At 43.3% G+C, this 20,054-nt stretch overlaps 1 protein-coding gene across 1 annotated transcript in view; it reads left to right on the forward strand.

The window, feature by feature from the left end:
* TDRD10 (tudor domain containing 10) overlaps positions 1 to 20,054 on the forward strand; it is a 56,818-nt gene that overhangs the window by 4,858 nt on the left and 31,906 nt on the right. Inside the window, exons 4-6 of the mRNA XM_082615962.1 lie at positions 93 to 151; positions 11,724 to 11,794; positions 12,449 to 12,605. Coding sequence (XP_082472088.1) covers positions 93 to 151; positions 11,724 to 11,794; positions 12,449 to 12,605 — 287 coding nt within the window. The remainder of the gene's footprint in view (positions 1 to 92; positions 152 to 11,723; positions 11,795 to 12,448; positions 12,606 to 20,054) is intronic.

Genomic DNA, 20,054 nt, shown 5'->3' on the forward strand with positions numbered 1-20,054 from the left:
TTGAGGAAAGTGTGTCATCACTTATCACAGTTCTAACTCCTCTGAATCCTCTAGCCTTACACCTGCCTTTTTTTGGCTATTTTTCTTCTTAGGATTCAAGAAAAGAGAGACAGAGGTGTACGTTAGCAATCTCCCACTGGATATCTCTGAGGTATGCTTCACTCTCTGTGAACGGTTGCTTCTTATCTTCTCCCCCATATGACTTAAACCTGCCAGTAACAGTTTTACCAGTTTTAAAAGGTATTTTAGAGCTACGAATGTGCAAGTAGTCGCTGATTGGTGACTATGCTGACCAGCTCACAGCCAATTCACGGTTTGCCTTGGACTTCCCACTTTTAGTGTGGAGCATCCTGCATCCAACCCTCTGTGTAAACCTGGATGGGTGGTCACCCTCCTTATCACTTTGAATGGAGGGGCCATGGTGAGGCAGCTTCCCTTTAGGAAGGGGGCCTTGTGAGGGTTCAATTGCCGATCCTTTGGTCATAGGGAGCAGTGGGGTCTCAGCCAAGAAACTACACTCATTTCACTTTGAAATGAACCAGTTCAGTCAGTTGGCTGTGTACTTAGAGAGTAGAATATAAACAACCATATTTGACCCCCGGAATCTTCCTGTCTATTTGGGGAGGCGAGACCACCAAACCTGAAATAATTATAGAACAACATAAGTACTTAAAATTTGTAATAAGTGCATTTGAAGTACAGATGAAGAGAGAATGGAAGTGTAATCTACTGATTTGAAGCATCCCCTGACTTTTTTTTTTTTTTGCGGTACGCAGGCCTCTCACTGTTGTGGCCTCTCCCGTTGCGGAGCACAGGCTCTGGACGCGCAGGCTCAGTGGCCATGGTTCACAGGCCTAGCCGCTCTGCGGCATGTGGGATCTTCCCGGACCGGGGCTCAAACCCGTGTCCCCTGCATCGGCAGGCGGACTCTCAACCACTGTGCCACCAGGGAAACCCCATCCCCTGCCTTTTAAATTTTTTTGGAGCATTTAAAAATTTGCGAGTAACGCAGAATAATGTGCCTGAGGCTCACTCAGCACGCTAAAAGATAACCTGGTCCTTTCGCTCAAGCTCAGTCTTAGATGAAGGATGAGAGAAACTAACTTTTGTGGAGCCCCTGCTGCATGTCAGACATTTTTCAAAAATGTCCTGGTCTCGTGCCCCCTTGCCAATTAGCTAAACTCAATCTTCTCTGCCCAAATTGTGCCTTATTCCTTTTACACCAGTTACTATATTTTAATTATCAGAGATGCTCTGGGAAATAGGCTAAATGCTTCATTAGTGTGGTTTTATTAAATTCTTATAATAACTCTGGGTGGTGGGTGGTATTTCCATCTTGGAGATGAGGCAGCTAAGGCTCTAAGAGGTCCCCCCTACCCAAGTACACAGACCTAGTGAGTGGTCGGCCAAGAGTTGAGTCCATGTCCAGTTGCCCCCAAGTACCAAACCACATAATCCATAAGACGTGTAAATAACTCACCATAAAAAGAGATGAACCTATTATGTTTTTATCTGACAAAGAGAGAAGAACATGGTATTGGAGCCCAGAGAATGAAGTAATTCATTTTGACCCAGTGAATTAAACCAAGAGCCAAAGGGGTGGGTTGGGGGATTCTTGGCATCTGAGAGAAGAGAGTACTGGGGCTGATTTCCCTTCCCCTTGTTGGCAGGCTGCTACAACCCATTATTTGACAGTGAGATGAGGGCAGGAGCCCTGCAGGCAGTTCTGCAGTGGTCTTGGGGAGGCGAGGCACTGAGAGACTCTGCCACCTCTCTCCAGGAGACTCTGTTTCGCAGCCAAGCACCTGGGGCTTACTTGGCTATGCTGACCCACACCATGGTATAGGGGGCCTTTGATCCTTGCCCCCTTCACAGGAAAGCAGCAGCCTTCCCCACGGTGCTTTCTTCCAACTTAACAAACGCAGACCAGTGTCATAGGAGAGGAGAGACATGAGCTAAAGAAGTAGGTCTTTAAAAAGAAGTTTCTTATTTTAACATTAATGCCGGACTTCCCTGGTGGTGCAGTGGTTAAGAATCCGCCTGCCAATGCAGGGGACACGGGTTCGAGCCCTGGTCTGGGAAGATCCCACATGCCGCGGAGCAACTAAGCCCATGCACCACAACTACTGAGCCTGCGCTCTGGAGCCCACGAGCCACAACTGCTGAAGGTCGCGCGCCTAGAGCCTGTGCTCCACAAGAGAAGCCACCGCAATGAGAAGCCCCCGCTCGCCGCAGCTAGAGAAAGCCCGCTCAGCAACGAAGATCCAATGCAGCCCAAAATCAATCAATTAATTAATTTATTAAAAAAAATAACAGAAAAACATTAATGCCTCATCAAGAACCGTGAAGTAAGTGTCTGCGACTTTACCCTGCTTGCAAACCAACAGATTAGCCTGCAGCAGTTTCATGGCTGTTGGTAGAAGATCAAAGTCTTGGATCAGAGATGGAAGATGATTTATTATTCATAGCAATAACAGTAGCCAGGATTTTTTACTTTATTAACATTTCTTTTTTTATTGAGATATAAATCACGTACCATAAAATTCATTATTTTAAAGCATAAAATTCAGTGGTTTTTAGTATATTCACAAGGTTGTGCAGCCATCACCACTAATTCCAGAATATTTTCATCACCCCCAAGTAAATTTCATACCCATTAGCAGTCCCTCCTCCTCTCTTCCTCCAGCCCCTGGCAACCACTAATTTACTTTCTGTCTCTATGGATTTGCCTATCCTGGCTGTTTCATGTAAATGAAGTCATACAATGTGTGGCATTTTGTGTGTTCTTTCACTTAGTATAATGTTTTCAGGGTTCACATGTTTTATAGTATGTCTCAGTACTTCATTCCTTTTTATGGCTAAAATATTTATATGGATATACCACAATTTGTTTATCCATTCATCACTGGACATTTGGGTTGTTGCCACTTTTTGGTTTTTATGAATAATGCTCTGCACATTGGTGTACACGTTATTTGTAAACATATGTTCCAGTTGTCTTTGGTATATACCTAGGAGTGAAATTATTGGGTCACATGATAACTCTGTGCCAAACTGTTTTCCAAAAGAGCTGTAACATTTCACATCCATACCAGCAATGTATGGGGATTCCGGTTTCTCCACTTCCTTGCCCAAATCTGTTATTGTCTTTTTTTCTTTTCTTTTTTTTTTTTTTGCTGTATGCGGGCCTCTCACTGTTGTGGCCTCCCCCGTTGCGGAGCACAGGCTCCGGATGCGCAGGCCCAGCAGCCATGGCTCACGGGCCCAACCGCTCCGCGGCATATGGGATCCTCCCAGACCGGGGCACGAACCCGTATCCCCTGCATCGGCAGGCGGACTCTCAACCACTGCGCCACCAGGGAGGCCCTATTGTCTTTTTTAAAAAAAATAAATTTATTTTAAATAAATTTATTTTATTTATTTAATTTTGGCTGCATTGGGTCTTCGTTGGCTGCGCATGGGCTTTCTCTAGTTTCAGCGAGTGGGGCTACTCTTTGTTGCAGTGCGCGGGCTTCTCATTGCCGTGGCCTCTGTTGTTGCAGAGCACGGGTTCTAGGCGCACGGGCTTCAGTAGTTGTGGCAGGCGGGCTCAGTAGTTGTGGTGCATGGGCTTAGTTGCTCCGCGGCATGTGGGATCTTCCCAGACCAGGGATTGGACCCGTGTCCCCCTGCACTGGCAGCGGATTCTTAACCACTGCGCCACCAGGGAAGGCCCTGTCTTTTTTTTTTTTTTTTTTTTTTTGCGGTACGCAGGCCTCTCACTGTTGCGGCCTCTTCCGTTGCGAAGCACAGGCTCCGGACGCGCAGGCTCAGCGGCCATGGCTCACGGGCCTAGCCGCTCCACAGCATGTGGGATCTTCCCGGACCGGGGCACAAACCCGTGTACCCTGTATTGGCAGGCGGACTCTCAACCACTGCGCCACCAGGGAATCCCGTCCCTGTCTTTTTGATAATAGCCATCTAGTGGATGTGAAGTGGTATCTCACTGTGGCTTTGATTTGCGTTTTCTTAATAATTAATGAGCATCTTTTCATGTGCTTTTTGGCCATTTGTATATCTTCTTTGGAGAAATATCTATTCAGATCCTTTGCCCATTTTAAAATCAGTTTGTCTTTTTATTATTGAGTTCAAAGGGTTCTTTATACATTCTGGATACAGGTCTCTTATCAGATATATGATTTGGAAATATTTTCTCCCATCAGTTGTATTTTTAGTTTCTCTATAGTGTCCTTTGAAACACAGAAGTTTAATTTTGATGCATTCCAATTTTCTGTTTTTTTCTTTGGTTGCTTGTGCTTTAGGTGCTATATCTAAGAATCCATTGCCTAGTCCAAGATCACAAGGATGTACACTTATGCATTCTTCTAAGAGTTTTATAGTTTTAGCTCTCATATTTAGGTCTATGATCCTTTTTTAAAAATTTTATTTTTGGCTGCATTGGGTCTTTGTTTCTTTGTGCAGGCTTTCTCTAGTTGTGGCGAGTGGGGGCTGCTCTTCATTGTGGAGCACAGGCTCTAGGTGCACAGGCTTCAGTACTCGTGGCATGTGGGCTCAGTAGTTGTGGCTTGTGAGCTCTAGAGTGCAGGCTCAGTAGTTGTAGTGCATGGGCTTAGTTGCTGCATGGCATGTGGGAGCTTCTTGGACCAGGGCTCAAACCCGTGTCCCCTGCATTGGCAGGAGGATTCTTAACCACTGTGCCACCAGGGAAGTCCTGTGATCCTTTTTGAATTCATTCTTCTGTGTGGTTTGAGGTAGGGGTCAGATTCATTCTTATGCATGTAGATATCCAGTTGTCCTAGCATCATTTGCTAAAAAAATTATTTTTCCCCAATGAATTATTTTGGCACCCTTGTTGAAAATCAATTGACCATAAATGTAGCAGTTTATTTCTGGAGTCTCATTCTATTCCATTGATCTGTATGTCTTTCCTTATGCCAGTACTGCACTTGCTTACTGTATCTTTGTAGTAAGTTTTGAAATTGATCACACACTTACTCTTGAACCCATTGGTTTGCTTTCTGCCCTCACCAGTTTTCTCAAACTGGTCTTGCTGAGTATATGAGTAACCTTCATGATGCCAAATGGATTTAAAATCTTCAAATGCCTCTGTTTCCATAATTATGATAGGTTGGATAACCTGAAAACCCTCTCACAAGAAAATACTTGGAAATAGAAGCTAAAATATAGGAAATACCACTTTTAAATACATATCTGACTCCTAAGAAAGTAAGGAAAATTAAGAGGGCCCCAAATAAGCAGTAACTGAAAACCAGGAGAGTCTGGCCATTGCCCTAGGATCTGTGCCTACCTCAAAACCTAAAGAGTAGATTGGATTATAACAGCCATGTCAGGACAGGAGATGACACGCTGGGCCTATGTGAGGAGGGGAATGGTAACTGACATCCCCGCAAAAGCAGGATTGTTGAAGGGCTGGACCCTTAGTGAAAGTGTGAACCACAGAAACTTTGCTCATTGGCCCAGGGTGGTATTGAGGAAGTTAATCTGTCTTGGCCTGGATCTGGGGCTGGTAGGGCTAAGCAGTCTCCCCAAGAATATGTAACAGTAGGCCTGATTTCATGTGACTTGGGGTTTAAATTCATATTACTTACAAGGTCTGGGAATCTTCAAGCTAAAATTTAACCTTTGATAAAGTTAAAAACCCAATTCACAGAAAAACATTTAGACTGTGAATGGAAGGAAACCTCCAAAATCTGATGAAGAGTATCTACAAAAAATACACAGAAAACATGATCACTTGGGAAACAGAAGTATTTTAAAATCAAGAACAAGACATGAGTGCCTCTATCACTTCTGTTTAACATTTTATGCGATTTCTTAGCTAGAGCAAGTGAGAAAATAAAAAAAATAAGAGGTGTAAGAATTGGAAAGGAAAAAACAAAGCTGTCATTATTTGCAGACGATTGCCTAAGTTGAAGCTTAAAAGACTCTTGGACATGTTAGAATTATTGAGAGTTACGTTGGTTGAATATAAGCTAAATATACAAAAGTCAATTGTATTTCTATACAAGAGGAACAAAAAATACAAAGAGCTAGAATATAATAAAAGTTGCGCAAGACATATACACAGAAAATTATTGAGACTTTACTGAAGGTCATTAAAGAAGACCTAAATAAAGAGATGGATAAGAAGAATCAGTTTTATGATCCTTAAATTGATATATAGATTCAATGCCATTGTGATCAAAATACCCAAAGGTTTTCCAAAGAACTTGACAAGGTGATTCTAAAATTTACATGGATCAGAACAGTCCCATGAATAACTGCACCCTTCTGAAGAAGAATAAAGGGGACAGAGAGGAGAGCAAATTTTCCACTGTAATAATGATGACCTTGATGTGGGTGCATTGCTAATAGTTAACATATGGAACAGAGTAGAAAGTCCAGAAATAGACCTACACATATATGAAGTGTGTAACCAGGTGGTATTGTAGATCAGTTGGGAAAGAAGGGACTATTCAGTAAACTGGTTCTGAGACATTTCATTATCCATACAGGAAAAATGAAAATGGGCCTTAACCTTATAACATACATGGAATGGATTCTAGATGGATTAAGGACTTAACAATGTACGGCAAATATAATACTTAGGGACACAACTTTGATAGCTTTCCCTCTGAGATCGGGAAAAAGATATGGACACCAGCTATTGCTGTTACTGTCAACATTGTACAGGTGGTCTTGGTCAGTGCAATAGGCAAGGAAAAAGAATAAGAATTGGAAAGGCAGAAATAAGTGTCATTAGTGCAGGTGATATGATTGTGGTAGTAGAAAATCATGACCAGTTATCTGTATTCCCAGCTTGTACCTTGCCCATGAACTCTGAACTTGTATATTCAATTGCCTAGTCCTTACCTCTACTTGGGCAACTAATACGCGTTTCAGACTTAATGTGTCCAGCCTGCTCCTCCCACAGTCTTCCCCATCTCAGTACATGGCCCCAAACCTGGGAAATATTCTCGTTTCATACCTCATATGTTTTTCACACTTCACATTCAGTCTGTCAGCGGGTATAAGAATACACCTAGGGCTTCCCTGGTGGCGCAGTGGTTGGGAGTCCGCCTGCCGGTGCAGGGGGCACGGGTTCGTGCCCCGGTCCGGGAGGATCCCGCGTGCCGCGGAGCGGCTGGGCCCGTGGGCCGTGGCCGCTGGGCCTGCGCGTCCGGAGACTGTGCTCAGCAACGGGAGAGGCCCGCGTACCACAAAAAAAAAAAAAAAAAAAAAAAAAAAAAAAGAATACACCTAGAATCAAACAATCTTGCATCAGAAGGGAGGAAGAGAATGGAATATCTCTTTAAATTTGCCAAAATTAACAATGGAAGGATAAAAAGGGAATAAAGACGGTGACCTCTGGGGAGGGAAGGAAAAAAGGGGTAGAAGGGAGATGGTGGCACTATTTCTGAACTTACCTTGTATTTTTAAAAACATTTTTATTTTTTGCACTCAAGATAGTTTTATTCATTGAATATTAAATCAGTATTAAAATCTCACCTCTTTTTAAAGGCATTAATAAAAATAAGACTTTAAATTTTCTGCAAATAAAAAGTCAGTGCAAAAAAATTCCCAGGGCTGCAAAGCCCTGCTCTGTTGTCTACTAAAGGGATTTCTAAACTGAGGCTGATTTCAATCTCAGGATTCTCCCTGGGGGCCCCAAAGGGAAACAATCAATCAGGAAGGGCTCAGACTTTTCTCCCCATGCAGACATCTTCTCCTGGGACACCCTCTTCTCTGTCCCTACCCACGACGCAAAACCTTGTATTATTGTTTTGACTTTAAAATATGTAAATGTGCCAGAGAAAAGAATTATTCCAAGTGACCTCAGAATATGGTATTTTGACTGTAGATCCTCAGTAGGATATACTACAAGCATAAAAAGAACTGCAAAGAAATCTTAAACTTTACTCAATAATTTTGTTGTCTGTAGTAATCCTGGTATTGTTATTCGAACCTGTTACATATTTAAAATAGGATACAATAAGTATTTAATGTTAGGAATAAAGATTTTCAGCATAAGAGAAAAGACATAAAAATAAAAGAAATTAAATAAAAACGATCTGTAGCTCTTATATATGAGTTAGAATCCATGATTACAATGATTATTTTCCCTTTCAAAGATACATATCTTCTAACTCTGTTCATTGAAAGACCTTGGTACTCTAACAACCCAGTGGCATTAAGCTCCTACCTGCTAGATATCTCACTTTAAATACCATTCCCCACTGAAAGGAACTAAGCCTTCTTAGGGAAATGCCTCATTCCAGTCTGGAGCTGTTATGCCAGAAAGCTAGAAAGCTCTCAAAGGCTATTAGGGTTTGGTTGAAGGGATGGGAGAGGTTGTGATTAGAGGTGAGATAACTTGTTTCTTGGAGCTATGTGCTGGAATGTTTGCAGATGTAGTGATGCGGTGTTTGAGATTTGTTTCACAACAGCCTAGTGGTAGGGAGAGGTGTAGATGAAATCATGTAAATGTCCATGACTTAAGAATTTTTTTTTTCAGGCAAGCCTTTATTGGGGTTTGTGCTATAGCACAAAGGAGTGAAAACAAGGAACAGGTGCCCTTGCTCGCTCCTTTTTTTTTTTTTTTGAGTTGAGAATTAGTAAGTCTAAGTGATAGGTATATAGGGATTTGTTATACTATTTTCTATGTGTTTGAAAGTTTCCAAATAAAAATAAAAAAGCATAAGAACAAGGGAAAAGGGGGTCCTACAGGCCAAAGATGGGACAATTTGTGTTTCAAAAATACTAATGACTACCTCTGATTAAAGCTTACTGTGATAAAAAGCAATAATTTGTAGTAATATCTAAAGAAGTAATACCTAAAGATAGTAAAGCTCGCTGGACACATTGAAGATCGCAAGACAATAGTTCATTAATATAAAACTTGATAATTAAAGGGAAAGAATAAGTGTTTATCTTGCTTTTCCAACACCAGTGCCATTTTCTCACCCTAGTGGATGAGAAAAAGTTCTTTACAGAGCAACTTTAGCTCATAAATGCCAAAGAAACGATAGAAAATCATCATTCTGCAAGCCATAATAAAATACCTGTTTCAGACAGTAGTTATCAGAGCATGGTAAATGCATTAGGTAAAATATTTTTTTTTAATAAATTTATTTATTTATTTTTGGCTGTGTTGGGTCTTTGTTGCTGTGCGCAGGCTTTCTCTAGTTGCGGCGAGCGGGGACCACTCTTCATTACAGTGAGTGGGCTTCTCATTGCGGTGGCTTCTCCTGTTGCGGAGCAGGGCTCCAGGTGCACGGGCTTCAGTAGTTGTGGCTTGAGGGCTCCAGAGCTCAGGCTCAGCAGTTGTGGCGCACGGGCTTAGCTGCTCCGTGGCATGTGGGATCTTCCCAGACCAGGGATCGAACCCATGTCCCCTGCATTGGCAAGCAGACTCTCAACCACTGTACCACCAGGGAAGCCCAGTTAGGTAAAATATTGATGGGCAGTTTTAATCAGGCTGTTACTATCTGAATTTGTTGATTAATTTAGCATCACTAAAAGTAAAACAACCAGATACAAGCCTCCTAAAGTGATATAATATTATTGAAGAGTATCACACCATTTATAAAGTATTCTAGCCAAAAATGTAAATAATAGCATGAAAGGAGCCATAGACAATAAGTAAATGAATGTGCATGGCTGCATTCCAGTAAAACTTTACTTACAAAAAGGGTGGTAGGTTGGATTTGGCCCAAGGCTGTGGTTTCCTGACATCTGCTATTGAAGGTACAAAAATATGGGAGTTTTCTCCTTTATTTTATTATGTATATATCTATGTATTTTTGGCTGTGCCCCACGGCTTGTGGGATCTTAGTTTCCCAACCAGGGATTGAACCTGCGCCCTTGGCAGTGAAAGCACGGAGTCCTAACCACTGGACTGCCAGGGAATTCCATCTTTTATTTTAATTATGGTAAAATTTGACAAGAAGAAAGGTATGGTTTTGCATGATATCACGAAATGAATGTAGGATTTGAAGTTAGAAGCCTTGGTTTCAAATCCTGACTCTAAATTGGCTGTGTAATTTTAGGGCAGTCACTTAACCTTTCTGATCCTTATTTTATGCTTCTGAGAATGAGGACAATAATAATGTACACTTCACAGGGTGGTTTTAAAGATCAAGTGGAATAAAGTATGTGAAAGTGCTTTATAAACTGAAAATGCTAAGCACATATTGCTTGTTCTCACAAATTGCTTGTTGCTCAGCATCTTATAGATTCGTGTGTAATAAACATTAAATATTTAAAAGTAAAAGCAAATTAGAAAATTTGAATTTAAATGTAATATAAATATGAAGACTGAGAGAAATGAGCTATATATTATGCATTTCTCTTTTCCGAAGCCAACAAAGTGACTTTAGATTGGTAAAAGCTGCTTTTAACAGAAGATGGTATAAATATATTTTTCCAAAGTAGAATTTTCTAGGGAAACGTTGGTTTTCATCACAGGTGTGGGATTTATAGTGGTAACGTGCTGGTTGGGGAGCTGAGGAAGGAGGAAGTAGAGAAGTGCAGGTAGGTGTTGGCAGGGAGACCTGAGGGGAAGCCTTTGCAGCGGGCAGCAGGAGTACATCCGTGACCTGCAAGAAAGCGTTTTCAGTAGAGCAGGAACATGGCCAAACTGCAGGCAGCCGGGAGGGAGTGGGCGGGGAGGAAACGGAGGCATTAAGCGGACACGGCTCTCTCTACACCTTTGGCAGAAAAGTGAAAAAATAGGGTGTCGCTCAAAAGGTCATCAGGGTTGGGTAGATGCTGTCTCAGAAAAGGGAGGGCAGCCCAGGGGAAGGAGTGGGACCAGGGTCCACGGGGAAGGGACGCAGCCTGAGGGCAGGCAGGAGGGAGAGTTGAGAGTGGGATGGAGAAATGTCCAGGGAGGGGAGGTGGCCATATACCCGGCCAGTGGAGGCCAGGCTGCAGTGAGGAAAGTGGGGAGGGGAGCCTTGCAGAGAAGGGCGTGGTGGATATGAGAGCTCCCCCACGGGCTGACCAGCGATGGTGTGTCCTCCCTCAGTGCACTGCCCACTCCGGGCTTTACTTTTACCCTCAGACTTCACTCCGCCCCATCTGTTAGAGATCACGCCTTTACAAACTATAAGCTCCTTGAGTGCAAGGCTTATGTCAAATTCAAATCAGTATCTCCTGTAACACTCAGCATAACGCTGTGTATAACCCATGTTTGCTGAATGTCTGTTGGACCTGTGAGGAAAGAAATGAAGGGAAATTGCCACGAATACAGGACTGAGTCAGCAGGGGCAGTTGGCCTTGCATGGTTGGTTTGGTTAAAGCAAGCCTCCCCACCTAGGTAGCGATGAAAGGGAGATAGCCTAGATTCCTAATAAATTAAAAGTCACTTCCTCCTGGGAGCTCACCGTCTCCAAATTTGGGTTAGATACTCATACTGTGTGCTCCTGGAGGCATGTGTACTTTCTCATTATGGCATTTTGCACCCTCTGGTGAAATGGTCTGATTGACTTGTCTGTACCCCACACGTCTGTTGAGCTTCAATTGAAGGCAGGGCTCATATCTTTCTTGTCTCTGTATTTGCATCACTGAGCACAAAGCCTGGCACGCTCAGCACATCATAGGTTCTCATTAAGTATGTGTTCAATTGATTACAGATTAGTTGGTTGGGGATCTGAAACATTGAGAACTGATTGTAAGTATTGTCTCTGGGTCTCTTTCTCTTTTAAACCCTGCCATTGTAGGAGGAAATTCGGTGCCTTCTAAAGGACTTCAACCCTCTCCGTGTCCACAAAATCCAGAACGGCTGCAAATGGTAATGACTGTTCTTCCTTTGTTTTCTTTGGGAAGCAACTCCTTTCCTCTTTGTCCATTTTGCTGATGCACTGATGTTACAGACTAGCTCAACAACTCCCAAAGCCACACCCACTGTGACTTGGCAGAGTGACATTTGGGAAACCCCCTTTCCACATTCAACCCTCTGACTTGGCAGCTAATGCTGCCTTATGCATACAACCTTGGTTTAGAAGTCCAGAGACCTGGGTTTGCTTTTGGTCATGTCCTTGCTCTGTTTTCTGACTTGAGGCAAGTTACTGTACCTCCCTCAGCCTTGGTTGCCCCTGAAATCTGGACCTACTCATATTTTCCCTTTCTTATTTTCCAGGCAGTAAAAGGGCTTTGAAATTTTGTGGGGAGCGGTGTGAAGGAAACCCAGAGCCGTACCATATGTTATATGGTGATAGGGTCAGCATGTGTCTCCTGATCCCCAGGACACCCAGGACAGGCTGTCCCACTGCCCATCCCAGCCCAAGTCTGGATGTCATTGTGACCTTCTTGTGTGTTAGGGTCAGCCCAGCTCCTCTCCTGTCCCCACAGAGGGGAGAGGAGACTCTTCCTAAGCTTGGGCTTGGTGCCCTCCTGTGGCTCTGTTCTGAGCCGGGCTCAGAGCTGCCCTCTCCTTCCTTTGCAGCTTCGCATTTGTAGATGTGGGCTCCATGCAGAAAGTGGCACTTGCGATCCAGGAGCTGAATGGGAAGCTCTTCCACGAACAAAAACTGTACGTGAATTCCCACAGAAGGTCTCCCAAGAGGACCCTTGATGTGACTGAGTGGACCCAGGAACTGCTGGTAGGTGTCTGGCCTCTCTGCACTCTGGTTTGCTCTGTGCTCGCTCTTCAGAGCTTGGCCGACTTTGCTTTCTGTCCTTTCCTCCTCCTTCCATCCCAGTCGTACTGTGGACAAAGCAGGGTCTGGGATGAAATTCGGGAACTTTTATGACCTTTAACCGTTGGAAGCAAGGTTAGTATAGAAAACTTGGAATTTTGAAATGAAAGGAAGGCTGTATTCTTAGCAAGGACAAAAAAAGGGTTATTAGGCAATTCAGTCAGGGCTTTTTCAACGTGGGTTATTGAAATTGAGGCTTTTACTTGTTTAACGTAGCAGACATTAATTGAGTATCTATTGTTTGCACAGCCTTGTTCTGGCTGCTGGTGTGAGGGTAAGTAAGACAAAAGTGAATAAAATCTGGTCCTTCCTGGCAGGAAGACAAATGTGAGATATTGGAAGGGGAGAGTTAATGGTGGGTTAGCGCCTGGTGGGGGCTGCCTTTGTGGACAGAGATGAGAAGGCCCATAACTAAGCCCTGGGAGCTTCCTTCCGGTGAGGTGGGCCCGTTCTCAGTAGGTAAAGGTGAACCAGGAGCAAAGGATCCCACTTCAGAGCCTGAATTGTTAGCGATTGACTTGTTCTGATTTCCTCATCTATACAGCCGACAGTGACTTAAACAAGTTAGCTATTTGTTTTTCTTTCCTGTAGAAGAATTGAGGAGGTAAGGAGTCCAAGGTTGGTATGGGCACTCCATGGTGTTATCAGAGTTCCAGGCAGGAAGAAGGGGAGAGGCAGAAGGTCGAGAGGCTGTATCCTCATAAAAGCCGCGTTCTCAGAAGCCTGACCACAATTCTCCTGTTGTGTTGGAGAGAACTACAACTGGTGACCTTCAGTGCAAAGGAGGCTGGAAAATATAACTTTTAAAATAGGTACATTGTTGCTAAACTTGGGGATCTGTCAGCAAGGGAAGGGAGAATGCCTGTTGGCAGGCAGTTAGCAAGGTCAGCCATTGCTACAGAAGTTGGAGATAGGAATTGAGAGGTGGATAGGAATCACCACAGTAAGATTGTCAGAGGTGGCTCCCCTTGCTAGTCCAAACCATTTTTTCCCCATTCTCCTTAAACTCTAGCTCTTGGAAGGGCAGGCTGTCAGATTATACTATGTACTGACCTTCTTGGTTGCAGTCATCTGCCATTCTCGCTGTCATGCCCCCCTGATAACTTCAGCTTCTGACTCACTGTCTTTCTCTCTTACTGACACTCACATTGTGTCCCTGTGGATGATCTAAGAGTCTGGCCCCTTATTTCTAGACCATTTATCTTTAATGATCTTTTCTTCCATTCAGTCACAGTTTCCCATTCTCTGAGTTATATCTCAGACCTTGTCATTGCTCATAACTGAACATCTCCAAAATATCCATTTCGAGCATCCCACTCTGCCCCTGTCCCCTTCTTTGCAGCTCTCTTACTTTGGAGGAGCAGTTCTTAAACTTAAACAGCATCAGAATCACTGATGAGCTTGGTAAACAGCTTGCTGAGCCTCACCTGCAGAGATACTGATTGAGTGCATCTGGGGCAGGGCCTGAGAATTTTCACAGGTGCCAGGTGGTGCTGGTGCTACTGGTCCTGGGACCACAGTTTGAGTAGCAAGGCTCTAAAGCCCCCAGTCTAATGATTAGACACACTGGGACCCAAAATCCACTGCCTCACCATTTCTTCACTATTCAACACTCTTTGCTCCATCACATCCCTTCTTAGCTTAGATTCCGTAGTTATAACTACCTTAGTTCAAACGACCTGAATTCCCTTACCTTACTAGGTCATATCTTGCAAAACCCCTCTCTCAGTTGAACCCAGCCCTCAACCTCTTCTGAAGCTGCCCTGTGAGCCGCTAAAGATATTCACACCACCTTGCCAACTGCTCTCAGTATAGGTATGGCCACAGCTTTCCCACTCTTTCCAACTGATCTGTCTTGGAAATCTCTAATCATTTCTGCTGTTATGTCCAATCTGCTATTAAGCCCAGCTAATGCATTTTTCATTTTAGATAGTGTAGTTTTCAACTGCCATTTGGTTCTTTTTTCCCCATTTCTCAGCTGAACTCTTCCATCTTTTCATCCATTTTGTTTATCTTTTCTTCCATGTTCTTTAACATACTTACTGTAGTTATAAAATCATTTTCTGCCAATTCCAACAGCTGGGTCATTAGTGGCTCTGCTTCTATTGACATTTACCTCCTTTCTTAAGGGTCAAGACTTCTTACAAATATGGTAATTTTTGATTGTATGTTGGATATTATGGATGTTGTTTTGTAGACACTTTATATTATCTTCTCTAAATAGTATTGATTTTTTTTTCCTAGCAAAAATGAAATCACTAGCTGGCCTTCTGATCTTATTAAAGTTGGTTTTCTTTGTTCGAATTAGTATACTTCAGTCTGAGCCGTAGTTTTTGGGCAAAATCCTTTTCCTAAGGCTTGACCTTCTAGGGTGAGGGTCTCAGGGTGCTTACCAAGGTCTCTGCACTCTGGCCGGATCGGAACTCTGTTGTCTCCCCAGCACTGTGAGATCTTTGATTCCTGTATTCATCTCTTAGCTCCCTGTCCTCTACCTTCTACAGCAGCTCTTCTCTCGAAGGCCTCCCAGAATTTGTCCTGCACACAGGCAGCCTAGGATTCAGCCAAGGACCTGGGGTCAGCCTCTAGATCTCTGGGGCTTTTCTCTGACTCCTTTCTCTCTGGTACCCTGTCTCACAAATTCCTGGCACCAAAACTCTTATCTGGGTTTCTTCTGCCCAGGAAGACTGCCACTGACTGCCCAAGCTCTGCTTGCCTTTGCTGTGGTTTGGGAAAATGCCCAGAGTAAATGTGGGCTCACCGCCTGAGCTTTCCTTTTCTCAGGCAAACTGCTGTCTGCTATCCACTATCATTAGCCTGTGCCAGAAACGGTTAATTCATATAGTTCGTCCAGTTTTAGGGTTATTTGGGACGGGCGAGTACTGTCATGCCAGAACCAGGTACTAGAAAAGAGTGTTAAGAGGCTCGCCTTCTTCCTTTTGGGATGGCTATCATTCCTCAGGAACATTCCTAGTGCTTTTACATTAGAAATGAGTAACCAAAAGATGAACACTAATCTCCATACATTTGGAAATCTAAAAACATATTCCTAAGTAAACAACACATGGGTCAAAGAAGAAATCATAAGAGAAATTTAAAAGTACTTAGGGGACTTCCCTGGCCATCCAGTGGTTAAGACTCCATACCATACTTGCATTGCAGGGGACACGGGTTCAGTCCCTGGTTGGGGAACTAAGATCCTGCATGCTGCATTGCACAGCCAAAAACAAAAAAAAGTACTTAGAACTGAACGATAAGGAAAATTTTTCTCATCAAAAGTTGTGGGATAGGGCTTCCCTACTTAACTACTGGTGGCACAGTAGTTAAGAATCCGCCTGTCAGTGCAGGGGACACGGGTTCGAGCCCTGGTCCAGGAAGATCCCACATGTCTCGGAGCAACTAAGCCCGTGCACCACAACTACTGAGCTGAGGCTGCAGTCTAGAGCCCGTGAGCCACAACTACTGAGCCCACATGCGGCAACTACCGAAGCCTGTGTGCGTAGAGCCCATGCTCTGCAACAGGAGAAGCCCCCACAATGAGGAGCCCGTGCACCGCAACGAGGGTAGCCCCCACTTGGCGCAACTAGAGAAAGCCGGCGCTCAGTGACAAAGACCCAACGCAGCCAAAAATAAAATAAATAAATTTATATTTAAAAAAAAGTTGTGGGATACAGTGAAAGCAATACTTATATGGAACTGTATAATATTGAATGCTTAAATGAGCTAAGAAGACAGGATGAAAATAAATGAGCTTAGAGTTGATTGAAGAAGTATATAAAAAGTAAAAATAAACCCAAATAAGGAACAGACAAATTTTTTTTTTTTTTTTTTTTTTTTTGCGGTACACAGGCCTCTCACTGTTGTAGTCTCCCGTTGTGGAGCACAGGCTCCGGATGCGCAGGCTCAGCGGCCATGGCTCACGGTCCCAGCCGCTCCGTGGCATGTGGGATCTTCCCAGACCAGGGCACAAACCCGTGTCCCCTGCATCGGCAGGCGGACTCTCAACCACTGTGCCACCAGGGAAGCCCAGACAAAATTTTTAAAACAAAGTTTTTTAAAATTTAAAATTTTGTAAACAAAGCTACAATTATATGTTAGTTACATCTCAGTAAAGCTGGGGGGAAAACAAGAAGCATAAAAAACAAAGCTACAATAGAAGGGATCAGTAAAGTCAAAATTTCATTCTTTAAAGAGATTAATGAAACAGAAAAACCTTTGGAATGATTAATCAAGAAAAAAGAAGAAAAGGGCATAGGTAAACATTAGTAATAAAAATCATAACTATAGATGTAGCAGATATTAAAATATAAGCTAATACAGTAATAAACTTGAAAACTTAGAAGAAATGGACACATTTCTTAAAGTATATCATTTTCAAAACTAATAAAAGAAACTGCTAGTCCTATATCTGTAAAGCAGTTGAATCAAAGTTTAGAATCTTCTTATAAAGAAAACACCAAGCCCAGATGGTTTTATAGGCAAATTTTACTGAATTTTCAAGGAACAAAAATTCCAATATTATATAAATTCTTCTAAAGAATAAGTGAGATACTTGCTAGTTCATTCTATGAGGCCAATATAACCCTGATATCAAATCAGACAGGAGAGCATAAGAGAGAAAAATTGCAGGCTGGTTTCACTCACATGAATACACATGCAATGTTTCTAAACAAAATATTGGCAAAATGAAGTCAATATTGGCTAATGAAGATAGTACTATACATCATGGCAGTTGGATTTTTTTCTAGAAATGCAGAAGTAGCTTAATATTAGATAAATGATAAATCAGGAGTTCCCTGGTGGCCTAGTGGTTAGGATTCTGGGCTTTCTCTGCCAAAGCCTGGGTTCAGTCCCTGGTCAGGGAACAGAGATCCCACAAGCCATATGGCGCAGCCAAAAAAAAGGAAGAAAGAAAAAAGAAAGAAAAACGATAAATCTTTCACTACATTAACAGATTAAAGAGTGAACACTATATGATCATCTTATATAGACACAGCAAAAGCATTTGATAAAATTCACTACTAATTTATGATTTAAAAAATAAAGTTTCTTAGCAGCTAGAAATAGAAGGTTATTCTTAACCTGATAAAGGCTATCTCCCAAAACTCTACAGAAAATAATATTTTAATAGAAAAACATTATAAGCATTCTCTTTAAAAATAGGAACAAGACAAGGATATACTGGAAGTCTAGTTTTATCTAGTGAGGAAGGGAAAATAAGTTAAAGGCATAAATATTGGAACAGGGTAAATAATATTTACAGATGATGTTTCTTTACATAGAAAAACTTAAATAATATGTAATTTATTAGAAATAACATTTTAACAAGGTAGCTGGATATATATTGGGTATATAAAAATCAATTCTATTTATATTTCCATGAATAAACAACAAAATAACTTTTAAAATATACCATTTATAAGAGCAGTTTTAAAAATTAAGGTACCTAGGAATAAATCCAGTGAAAGGTGCTCATGGCCTATCTGGGGGAAATAATTTAGCTTTATTGAAAGTCTTTAAGGAATTCTAAAATAGGAAAAGTTTCATGTTCATGGATAGGAAGACAATAAGAGTTATTTAAGAGTCATTCTTCCAAAATTAATCTTTTGATTCTGTATAATTTCAATAAAAATTCCCACAGGCTGATTCTAAAATTTATATGGAAGTCCAAAAGCCTATGAATATTTAAGACATTTCTTCCTGAAAATAAAGATGGGAGGCCTTGCCCTACAAGAAGACGTTGTACTATTGGCCTAGGGTTGGACAGTTTGACCAATAAAATACAATAGAGAGCCCCCAAAGGAGGCTTATGCAAATGCAGAAACTACTGACTATTCTGGTAGAGTTGTACATCTCTGGTGAAAGGATGGACACTTTAGTTATTGAATCTGGACAATTGCTTATTCATGTAGAAAAATATGAAATTATATCCCTGCCTTACCTCATGCACAAAAATAAACTCTAGGGCTTCCATGGTGGCGCATGGTTAAGAATCCGCCTGCCAATACAGGGAACACAGGTTTGGGCCCTGGTCCAGGAAGATCCCACATGCCGCGGAGCAAATAAGCCCGTGTGCCACAAATACTGAGCCTGCTCTCTAGAGCCCGCAAGCCACAACTACTGAAGCCCATGCACTTAGAGCCAGTGCTCTGCAACAAGAGAAGCCACCACAATGAGAAACCCACACACTGCAATGAAGAGTAGCCCCCACTCACTGCAACTAGAGAAAAGCCCGTGCGCAGCAACAAAGACCCAACGCAGCCAAAAAAACAAAAAACAAAACCCCCCCCCAAAAAACTCTAGATGGACTAGAGACTTAATGTGAAAGACAAAACTTTAAAACTTTTAGGCAAAAATGTACAAGAATATCTTTAGGACCTCAGAGTAGAATAAGACTTGTTAAGGCATAAAGAGTTAACTGGAGACTTCCGGGGAAGTCACGGAAGAGTAAGACGCGGAGATCACCTTCCTCCCCACAGATACACCAGAAATACAGCTACACGTGGAACAACTCCTATAGAACACCTACTGAACGCTGGCAGAAGACCTCAGACCCCCCAAAAGGCAAGAAACTCCCCACGTACCTGGGTAGGGCAAAAGAAAAAAGAATAAACAGAGACAAAAGGATAGGGACGGGACCTGCACCAGTAGGAGGGAGCCGTGAAGGAGGAAAAGTTTCCACACACTAGGAAGCCCCTTCGCGGGTGGAGACTGCGGGTGGCGGAGGGGGAAAGTTTCCGAGTCGCAGAGGAGAGCACAGCAACAGGGGTGCGGAGGGCAAAGCGGAGAGATTTCCGCACATTCCACACAGAGGATTGGTGCCCACCGGCACTCATCAGCTCGAGACGCTTGTCTGCTTGCCCGCCGGGGCGGGCGGGGCTGGGAGCTGAGGCTCGGGCTTCCGTCAGAGTGCAGGGAGAGGACTGGGGTTGGCAGCGTGAACACAGCCTGAAGGGGCTAATGCGCCACAGCTAGCCGGGAGAGAGTCCGGGAAAAAGTCTGGACCTAACGAAGAGGCAGGAGACTTTTTCTTCCCTCTTTGTTTCCTGGTGCGTGAGGAGAGGGGATTAAGAGCGCTGCTTAAAGGAGCTCCAGAGACGGGCACAAGCCGCGGCTGAAAGCGCGGACCCCAGAGACGGGCGTGGGACGCTGGGGCTGCTGCTGCCGCCGCCAAGAGGCCTGTGTGCGAGCGCAGGTCACTGTCCACGCCCCCCTTCCGGGGAGCCTATGCAGCCCGTCACTGCTGGGGTCCCGGGGTCCCGGGGTCCAGGGATGGCTTCCCCGGGAGAGCGCAGGGCGCGCCTCGGGCTGGTGCAACGTCATGCCTGCCTCTGCTGCCGCAGGCTCGCCCCGCGC

The sequence above is a fragment of the Mesoplodon mirus genome (genome assembly GCF_964341445.2).
Source record: "Mesoplodon mirus genome assembly, chromosome: 3".
Classification (NCBI taxonomy): domain Eukaryota; kingdom Metazoa; phylum Chordata; class Mammalia; order Artiodactyla; family Ziphiidae; genus Mesoplodon; species Mesoplodon mirus.